This window comes from Ochlerotatus camptorhynchus, unplaced genomic scaffold (genome assembly GCF_037179485.1).
Source record: "Ochlerotatus camptorhynchus isolate MF236.1 unplaced genomic scaffold, CSIRO-AGI_Acam_v1.1 ptg000323l, whole genome shotgun sequence".
Lineage (NCBI taxonomy): Eukaryota > Metazoa > Arthropoda > Insecta > Diptera > Culicidae > Ochlerotatus > Ochlerotatus camptorhynchus.
In genome coordinates this window covers 1,028,665-1,039,660 of record NW_027040811.1, presented here as the reverse complement: position 1 = coordinate 1,039,660, position 10,996 = coordinate 1,028,665, and the positions used below count along the sequence as shown (strand labels likewise).

At 42.1% G+C, this 10,996-nt stretch overlaps 1 protein-coding gene across 1 annotated transcript in view; it reads right to left on the bottom strand.

Moving 5' to 3' along the window:
- Nucleotides 1–337: 337 nt before the first annotated feature.
- Nucleotides 338–10,996, bottom strand: part of LOC135707912 (uncharacterized) — a 123,321-nt gene continuing 112,662 nt past the window's right edge. The window contains exons 4-5 of the mRNA XM_065229830.1: nt 10,786–10,904; nt 338–1,176 (exon numbers count right to left, since the gene is read on the bottom strand). Of these exons, the coding sequence (XP_065085902.1) occupies nt 1,028–1,176; nt 10,786–10,904 (268 nt within the window). The 3' untranslated portion in view covers nt 338–1,027. The remainder of the gene's footprint in view (nt 1,177–10,785; nt 10,905–10,996) is intronic.

The following is a 10,996-nucleotide window of genomic DNA, read 5'->3' as shown; positions in this document are numbered from 1 at the left end:
AGTTTCTTAGGTGCTTTAGTCTACTTTTATATTGTTTTCCGTTATTCATTCATATCGTTTTAATTTGTGTGAGGCCTCTGAAGCAGAATATTATCAAAAATCTATACGTTGTGGTTGTTGTGTTTGACAGGGCTTATGCCTGTGTGCCTGTTCTGCAGGTGAAGGAGTTCCTGATTTCCATTATTATGAGTTTTTGTTTTGCACTTCTGATATCGTGCGTATTTTTAGTATCTATATACCTATATATAGAAAAAGAGTGTTCAACGGAGGGAGAAAATGGGGGATCCGAACGGGAGGGGTGGGCTACTGTTTTTCTTTTTTCCTATACCGACATAAGTGGGTGTGTTTTTGATTTCGAAAAATTTATATCTCAACTGCGTTATCGATTTGGGGTTTCTGATTTCGATTTAATTTGTGTTTATTAAACAGTGTAAAAAGCGCTCTTCAATTTCATTTACCTCAACGCGGGATGGTGATTTATACATCTGTCTCCTCGTTTGGTTTGTTTTTTTTTGGTTCGAGTGCAAATGAGTGCCTCTCCCATTATTTTTTTTATAGGTTTTTTTTATTCTGTTCGATTTTCGTTTTCAATTGATTTCATTACATAGCTATTGAATTACCCTACAAATTGATTTAAGTGATTACTCTTAATTGGTTTCAATTGGTTAATTGGTTGTTGTTTTCCTCTATAAATGTATTAAAGCTTTTCATGTTCACATTGTGTTTGTTGTTGTTGTTGTTGTTGTTGTTGTTGTTTACATTTTAATCATTTCGCTTTTCGCTTAAATGTGTGTGTGTGTCTTTTGTAGTTAGGATTTCGACATTTTCTACATTTCCCAAGAGTAAAAATAGTTGACTAGTATCGAACGTACCTTACGTAGTTGTTGTTGTTGATCCTCTCGAAAAAATGTCATCATGCTTGCTACTGGAAACGAAGAAAACGAAAGAACAAGAAGGTGACGGCTGGCCAAATGGCCGGAAATGCGAGTAGTGAGGGAGGTTATTGCTAAACCATCCCGAAGAAAATTCAGGGTGTTTTGTTTTTGTGCGCCCGCGAACGCTTCTTGTAGCCGCCCATCTGCTTCAGGAGCTGGGAGTTTTCATCGTCGTTGTCGCCACGTTGGTCCCACAGCCGCAGCCGTCGGGGGATGTAAAGCAGCCCAACTAGGGTCATCGCTGTGTGGGGGAGAAGGAAAAAAAGGTGGTTACTTTGTTTGGTCATTTGTGGTTTTTGTTTGAAATGATAACATCTTTTGAATTTTCCTGAGCTGAATTCAAAAGTTAACTATTGGTCAAGGGGTGAGACAGGTGACAGGTTTACTCTGAGTTGCTTTTTTGCAACGAGCTGGGACGGGACTTGACAATCGGGTAGCGATTTCGAGCCAATTTACTGTCAAATCCGAGCCAGTTTCTGATTGGTCGATTTGACAGTAGCAATCGTGGAATAAAAATAACAGAGGGATCGCATCAATTTGACTGGCAGTGATGCCGGAATCAATGATGACGTCAATGGCGTTGTTAATTGTTTATATTTGCGAAAGGAAAGTTGTAAAGTTGAGTGCACTGCGTGTTTTAAGCGATGGATATTGTTGTTTGTTTATCGTTGTTTTTATTGTGTTGAGCAAACATTATGTACAAGCTGTTAAACTGCGGTAGTAACTCTAAATAAAATCCAAATCAAAATAGAAAAAAAAAATTACATTCCTGGCATCATTGGTCAACTCCGTCAAACACCACGCGCAACTATCCGAAGGGCATTCTTCAAAAACACTAAGAATAGGGAGAAGCTCGATTGTCAAGTCCCGTCCCAGGCAACGAGTAACTCAATGTACCTCAATATTTAATCGACGTTCATCGATTTTTTTTTTCTCTGCTTACTCCGTTTACTTCCTTTAAGAATATGCTTCTCATATTAGACGTCAGTTTTGTTTGTATACAAAGTAAGCCCAAGTGTATCCTGAGGCTTTCGAATAGCTTGAATATTATGGAAGAACCTGTGCCGGTGCCTGCTTACAACCAGCAAGAACTTGCAGCTCCAGCCAGCTTTTAGCAGTTGTTCTTCCTCCTCAGCAGCCAGTCACTTCAAAGGGATCATCGCTGATCAAACAAGTTCTCTAAGCTAGTCTTCTAAACATCTGGAATTTCACCTGAAATGCAACGATCCCAGCAGCATCGATTGATCCAGTAGTCGTAACAGTAGTCTCATTGAAAATGGTAATAACTAACTCCGATCCCCTTCTCGTTAGCACCATGCAAGTTAGCTACAGCGTGAAGATTCCATCACAGCACATCAAACATAGCGTGGTGAGCAATATTCCAACCGTGGCCCCTCGAATAAAATCCGCCACTACAGTTTCCGATTTAGCAAACATCTCCCTGGTGGGGCAACAACCGATTAACACCCAATTGCAGCTCAGACGGCAACGCTATCAACCATTACCCCCGCGGAATGTTCAGCCAGAGCAGCCGCCGCCATTTCCGAAGCCGAAGAGGAGGATGATGTTGAAGTAACCGCTGCCAATGTTTCCGGTAAGAGCGATCCTTGTCCGGACTTCAAACCCATCAACGATCAACCGGACGAAATCGAAGTGAAAACCGGTCAGGACAACGAAGAACAAATCAAGCTGATAGATTATCTTCGTCGACTTTCTCTTTGCATTCCCACGGCCATGTTGAGACCAAGTACAGGATCGTCATGAGACGTTCACAAGATCGCTACAGGCAAAGATGAATACTAAGATGAAACTGTCGGAAGAAAAACTTTCTATTTTAGTGTCCTCTTTCACGGTCCCTTTCATCCAATGAACACCCCCCTTATTCAAGGTAATTTTGTGGTTTTGTTGCCCCCTCTGTAGAGATGAAATTTTGCGCTCATTTTTATCAAAACAATCACACCAAAATCAGAGATGTCCCATTTTTTAATTACTCGATTAACAACTAATCGATTATTATTTTTTTGTTCGCTGTGCTGCCATTTTTCCACCAATGAAAGTGCAGCACATGTTTGAAACGATCGGTGATGATCATCTGGAGATGTTAATGCTTATATCGGCATGATATATTATCGTTTCAGTTGAAAACCGGAAAATCCCACACGCGCCAATTGAATTTACACTCGTTCTGTACGTTTAACATAACGTCGGACATAGTGCGCTGTATTCGCACAATGATGCGCTATTCAGCGCACTATGTCCGACGTTATGTTTTACGTACAGAACGAGGGTAAAATCGAATGTCGCGTGTGGGTTTTCCGGTGTCCAACTTGAACGACAATAACCGATTACAAATATTTTACTTTTCGGTTCGTTAATCGATTAATCGATTATTCAAATGAAAATCGGCCATCACTAGATGAATGTGAAACGTCATTTCAAATATAAGGACGGTACATAAATAATGATACAATTTGAAAGGGGACCGGGACTAATCACAAATTACGTCCCCACGGTAACTGAAATAAACACTAGTGTTCACCGGTTGCTACAGGTGTGGTATTGTCACTAGCGGCTAGAACTTTGGTAGAAAGACTCACTAATCCACAACGCCCGCCCATGACGGCACACTGCCATGACATGACATTTATTTATTTATTTATTTTTATTTATTTTGTTTTTCTTCATCGGACTTAACGTGTCTAAATCAAGCCTGATGGGGAAAAGTCTAAAAAAGGCGTAAAAACCCCATATCTTTTCGAAATACATACATGAATCACAATAATACAATACAATACAATTACAACGAACATTAATCAAGTCTAGCATAAAAAAAGTTATCCTCCTATGGCATAGAGTTGTCCGTGAATCAGGTAGAAGTCCTCGTCATGCAGTTGAACCGGAAACAAAAAATAAACAGGTAGCGCAATCCTTCACGTGTTCATTAAATGGACAGCTACTCACCTTCTCAGAAGTCTGCGTTGAATACGGTGACGAAAGGTTTCCGCTGCACAGTTGAAGTCGAAAAACTCGTAAAACTCGTTGAAACGCCCAGACATGAACCGTATTGGGTCATGCAAACTGTAGTTCGCAGCACGAGGTCCAAGATGAAGGAAACTCCTCGACCGAAGAACTCGTTCGGGTGCGTAGGTTTCGAATTCAGCCAAGATTCCTGGAGAGTCGATATCACCAATAAGTACTTTCGCTGCGAACACGGCCTGACTAATCGTCCGCCTATGTTCTAGTGTTTCAAGACCCAGGAGTTGACAACGATCTTCGTACGGCGGAAGGTTCACAGGGTCATTCCAAGGAAGGTGACAAAAGGCATACCGAACAAATTTCCTTTGAATAGATTCAATCCTCGCTATCCAAACTGCTGGATACGGGCACCATACTACCATAGAGGTAACTCTAAGACCACTGGGTCCCGAAGAAAATCAATATTATTTTTGACTCACTCAGTACCAGAACAACGGTCCCAAGCAGTCCCAAGCTATTTCACTCACCCCTGCATGTTCTGCATGAATACACACACCCCTGATGTTATCTGTCAAACTTTCATAGCGAATCAAAACAAACATAGTGTAGTAATAGAATTTCAACTAGAATAGGGTACGTTAATCGTTTGCTTGGGACCAATAGGCTACTAAAGTGGTGAGCCAATTTAAAATCGTTAGTTTCGTATTGATTGTTGATACTACCGAGCTGAAATCCAAGATCGATCGCACTAGAGAGCAGTATAGAGCTTTTAGACAGGCAGGATCGCGAAACTCGTCAGCGATCTTGAAAATGAACCCGAGTTGCCTGTTAGCTTTCGCAACGATGCCCGAGTAATGAAGCTTGAATTTTAAGGCGCAGTCCAGCGTGATTCCTAGGTCACGAACATTGTCCACACGTTGCAGAAGTTGGTGATTTATCGTATAGTTGAATGCCACTGGTTTCAGCTTGCGATGAAATGAGATAATATTACATTTTTGTACATTCAACGTGAGATAGTTTTTTGAGCACCACTCTTCGAAAGTATCGATTAGGTGCTGAAGCCGCAAGCAATCGGCGAAGCTACGAACAATCACATAGATCTTCACATCATCCGCGTAGAACGATCGGCAACCAGTTGGGAGGATCAGTTCGGTCTCATTCACAAAAATCGAGAATAGCAATGGTCCCAAGTTGCTACCTTGAGGAACACCGGAGCTGTTTGTAAAATAGTCCGATTGCTCTGATCCGATTCTAACACAAAGTTCCCGATTGGTCAGATAGGACTTGAACCAACGAGTTAAACCCGAGGATACACCGAGTTTTTCAAGTTTAGCTAGCAGTATGGAGTGGTCAACCCGGTCGAATGCAGCCATGAGCTAGAGATGCCAGCCATAAACCTACCGTCTCCAACGCTCCATTATGACATGAGATTAAGCCCTCCCACCAACGTCAAGGTGCAAAAACTAGCCATAGCGAGGGTCATTTTTCCATTCGTCTATCTGCATTCGGCTATCCGATGTTGAGGTCGACCTGGCTGATAACCTCGCCTGTTTCTGGCTCCGTAGTCGTCTAACCCCGGGACGGGACGTGACAATCGAGCTTCTCACTCTTCTTAATGTTTTTGAAGAATGCCCTTCGGAAAGTTGCGCGTGGTGTTTGAAGGAGTAGACCAATGATGCCAGGAATGTAAAATATTTTTCTATTTTAAATTTGGATTTTATCCGGAGTTTCTACCGCAGTCTAGCAGCTTGAACATCATTTTTGCTCAACACAATAAAAATAACCATATACAAATAACAATATCCATCGCTTAAAACACGCAGTGCACTCAATTTTTCAACTCTCCTTTTGCAAATATAAACAAATAACAACGCCATTGACGTCAACATTGATTCCGGCATCACTGCCAGCCAGATTGATGCGATCCCTCTATCCTTTTTATTCCACGATTGCTACTGTCAAATCGACCAATCAGAAACTGGCTCGGATTTGACAGAAAATTGGCTCGAAATCGCTACCCGATTGTCAAGTCCCGTCCCAGGTCTAACCCATCGATTGGATCAAGCCGATGGCCTGGCTGTGGGTACTCTCTCGGTTCCTGTTTCTGCCATCGCCTTATCGGTTTCCCGATCTATTGCCAAAGTTGTCCAATCTCTCAAGCGCGTTCGGCTGATAATCACCAGGTGGATATTCTTCCCCAATCGTGTTTGTGTCATCGTCTAATCGGTTTTACTATAGAGGTAACTCTAAGACCAGAAGTTCCCCTTTTTGGCTCAGCTCTGGTACTATCTTCGGTCCTAAGCTAATCGATACACCCCTCGAAACATAGGAAAATCCTTCAACCCCTCATTTTATCTGTCAAAATTTCATAGCGAATCAAAACAAGCATTCTGGAATTTATACTAGATTGGGGTACGTTTATCGATTTGCTTGGGACCAATAGGCTAGTCAAGAAATGAGAAAATTTAATGATATTTATTTATTTATTTAGTTAGTTAGTTAGTTAGTTAGTTAGTAAGAAAGTAAGTAAGTAAGTAAGTATGTAAGTAAGTAAGTAAGTAAGTAAGTAAGTAAGTAAGTAAGTAAGTAAGTAAGTAAGTAAGTAAGTAAGTAAGTAAGTTAGTCAGTCAGTCAGTCAGTCAGTCAGTCAGTCAGTCAGTCAGTCAGTCAGTCAGTCAGTCAGTCAGTCAGTCAGTCAGTCAGTCAGTCAGTCAGTCAGTCAGTCAGTCAGTCAGTCAGTCAGTCAGTCAGTCAGTCAGTCAGTCAGTCAGTCAGTCAGTCAGTCAGTCAGTCAGTCAGTCAGTCAGTCAGTCAGTCAGTCAGTCAGTCAGTCAGTCAGTCAGTCAGTCAGTCAGTCAGTCAGTCAGTCAGTCAGTCAGTCAGTCAGTCAGTCAGTCAGTCAGTCAGTCAGTCAGTCAGTCAGTCAGTCAGTCAGTCAGTCAGTCAGTCAGTCAGTCAGTCAGTCAGTCAGTCAGTCAGTCAGTCAGTCAGTCAGTCATTTATTTATTTATTTATTTATTTATTTATTTATTTATTTATTTATTTATTTATTTATTTATTTATTTATTTATTTATTTATTTATTTATTTATTTATTTATTTATTTATTTATTAATAAATATTGATTTATTTATTTATTTATTTATTTATTTATTAACTAACTTCCTTGCGGGACACCGGACGTGCTAGCAAATGACGATGAAACATAAGATCCTTGTTTAACGTACAGCGTTCTGTCAGTCAAGTACAATGACAACCACGACACCAATTGATTTGAGGCTCCCTCTTTTTTTCATGACTAGCAGCCCGTGTGACACAGCTTTCTCGGCCTCGGGTGGTAGAAGGTAACGAGCCTCGACGTCGGACGATGACACTGGTTCGAAGATGGATTCGAAATGCATCGCGAAGAAATAGCATGCTTCTTCTTCACTATTGGACTCTTTGCCGTCATAGATCACATTAGGGCTCAGGTGGAAGTTCCCGTGCAAAATTTGTGCGTGATTCGACTCGTCTTCGGCCGGTGCTTTCGTGCTGACGGGAAAAGTGTGTCTCGTGTGAGAGCCAATTCTCCAAACTGAACAACGAAAACTGGCAGCCATGGAAGTTCAGAATATAGATGCTCCTGATCCGGGAAGAGCTTGGTATGTCGTCGATAAGCCAAAGCCGGAGGACAGTCAGTAAATATAGCCTCGTGAAGGGTGCGTTTATCGCGAAAGATTTTTGGAAAGCGCTTTGTAATTATCATGAGAAGGTGACAGTCACCTCTCGAGTGAGTCTTCTCCGGAAGTTGTGTAATTTGAACCTTTTGGAAGGAGGAGACATGGAAGCTAACTTGTTCGAGGTGGATAACGCAGATTTGAAGCTGGAGCAACCGACGAACATTGCGATGATACTTCGCAGTTTGTCAGATTCCTACGTTGAGCTCGTTACAGCGTTAGAGAGCCACTCTGATGAAGATTTGACGACTGAAATTGTCAAATCGAAGCTCCTCGGTGAAAAGCAAACGGACCCTACCTTGGTGCACGAAGACAATCAAGGGTGTTTGAGCTTTGTGCAGCCTGAGAGAATTAGTAAGAGGTCTAAACCAGGGGGACCCTATCCCTGTCAACCACATATAGATGCACCATAGCTCACATAATTTTGACATTTTTGAACAATCTGACACTTTTGGGCATACTGACAGCGGTAAAAAGGTAAAACCATAGAGGTTGGTAAAACTGACGGAGGTACGACAGAACAAAACAGCTTACTTTTTCAAACTTGCATCACAGTGCTGAATGCTAGAAAGAGCATTCTGTTGCAGTCATCCTCACCCACTATATTCATCGCATTGATGTGAGCTCCGCCGAAATTCGTGATTGGTGCCCCCGTGGTCTAAACACATAGAGACTAAACATTGCTTCATTCGTGACTTGGTGTGGTAAACCTGAAGTACTGCCCCCACTGAAGTAATGAAGGCAGATATCCTTAAGAAGCCGCTTGGGGCAGCGAAGCACAACCACTTTGCTGAGAAGATTGGACTGGTGACTGACCGAAGGTAAAGAGACTTGGATAAAGAGGCGACATCTTATCCATTTGACAGGTCTTCTACTCGATTGGAATAACTTTTCCTATGACTTTGACTGAAAATCGATTGTTCCAATTTTGACATGTCGTGTCTTTATAAATCCAGCCGAGGGCATTACGTTGAGGAGCAGTGTTAGGCGATACAATGGAGCAGCCCTCTATTATTCACCGTTTCTTGCACGCGATCGCGCACTACAAAATGTTACCTTGTGTTTGATACTCTTTGAACTTTATTAATGCCAATAAACGATTCACAACGATTGCGCGTGCTTTTTAAGAGTCTCCGATTGTTCCTTGTTTTGTTGGTGTTTTATTTCTCCGAACTAAAGAGACTGAATTGGGTAAAGAGGCGACATCTTTTCCATTTGACAGGTCTTCTGCTCGATTGGAATAACCAATTTTGATATGTCGTCTCGTTATAAATTCAGCCTCTTTACTCCAAACGACGTGCTTCCGCTTCGTAACCTGCATCTGGTCTCGGCAAAAAAGATCCTCCGTGGCGCCTCCACCGGACGCCACACCTCGGCCGAACTCAATGAAAGTTCGATTTTCCCGCGAACTTCTTCGAACTAGATCGGCAATGCGAGAGATTATTCTGATGCTGGCCCTTCGTTCAAAGTCGGGTGAAGCCACAACTTTCTCTCCCCATCTTTCCCGGAGATTTCACCGGACTCGGCCTTGGGAGAAATTGCACAAGGTCAAGTAGCGTTACTTACGAGGCAATCTATTTTTATAATGGATCGGTCAGTTTTGCCTCGGTATAGTTTTTGGAGTATTAAAAAAAAATGTGTCTTGTAGATTTAATATAAAATTTAAATAAACAAAGCTGAGGAGCACGCTAAGCTGTTTGTAACTACCATAGCTGGCGTTTAAGTTTATATTATACTGTTAAAAATAATCGCAGTGATAAATCACTTCCGCATATAGTTACGGGTTCCGTTTCAACTTACCCCTGTGTACCTTAACAGTTATGTGGTCGCTAATTCTAAATTATAATTTATTATAAATTATATTCTAAATAATATTCTAAAGCTATTTATTTAGAGCTATTCCACCCTCAAATATACCGAAATTGATCAGAACCAGCGCATCCCCAGCATCATGTGTTTTATGCCGGGTGATTTACGCATGTGGCTATTTGCGAGCCCCATTGGAATCAGTGCTATGACCATAAACAGTCGCTCTAGTAATTTTTTTAGGTGCAATTAAATTTGTGATTTTCCTCTCGATAAAACATAGTTCATTCTGAAAAACTTCAGTTGTTTAATTACACTTCTTAATTTACACACAAAAAAAAAACCTTCGACTTCCCATAAGGCTGGGCCGCTCTGGTCAGATAGGCTGGCAGGCAGTCGGGCAGTCTGCAGGACACGGAATGTGAGTGGGCAGTGCCAAGCGTCACGACCGACGACACCAGGGATAGCAAGGGACATTTAAAATTTATAATCCACATAACACGAGTGCGGTGGGTGGCTGGATTGGCTAGAGGAAGGTAGGTCAACCGGAATCTGCTGCTGCACCATATCACCAGTTGGAACCAATCCAGGATTCGCCCGCTCTTTTTCGGTGCCATCCCGCTATCTGCTGTGTCGCCGTTGTTCGAGGTTCGTTACTCGTTCATTCATTGGACCATTCTCAAAAGCAATAAATTTTTCTGGGAATGTGTTTTTTTTTTCCCCCCAGGGAATGTTTTGTTTTACTCTTCTTCCGGTATTTTTTTCTGGGCTCAGTCAAAAAACTGTGCATTCATTAATGAGTGATTCTGTGATCGGAAGCAAACAAAAAATTTAACTGTAATCAAGAATTGCGCCAACAGATGGGCCAACCTATGTTTTGCAGAACAAACGACGACAGAAGCACAATCAAACTCTTTTATCGTCGTCGTCGTCGTCAGGTAGATAGACATTGCATTCAGGAACAGGAAAAACAAGGAAGAACATTTCCTAAAGGCCATCCAACTGTGGAAATTAATAATCCCTTCGCTTGCTGATGCTTCCCCTTTACCCGGCCAGTCTTAGTCTTAGTGCTTTCTCTCTCTCTCTCTGTGTTCGCCCGGTATCAACTTGGATTATTAAACTTTGCGTTCACTGCAGGCTGCACCGAGCAGGGTACCTACAACTTTGGCACACAAAACTATGCCATTATTATTGCAGTTATTTCAATTTGTGCCACTTGCTTCCTTCCACAGCTCCGCATTCCCGAGCATTTTTTGGATAGGCAAATTGAAGCAAGGTACTTGTGCTTCTGATGGAGACGCATGGTTTCCAAAATCCCAACCAAAGTCTGCTTGCAATTAGATAAATACTCACAGTTGAGGATGCACGGAAAGATGACGTAAAAGTTGAGCGTCGTCGAGCGGAAGTACAAGGCCTCGGTCATGTAGAGTACCATCGTGATGGCCAGCGAGCAGCCTCCCATGCTGACGACTCTGAAAATGGAATGAAACGGTTTAATGAGTCAAGTCGTTCAAGACTGGGACGGACGGACGGGTGGGCGGGGATGAAAAGTTACAGCTGTTAA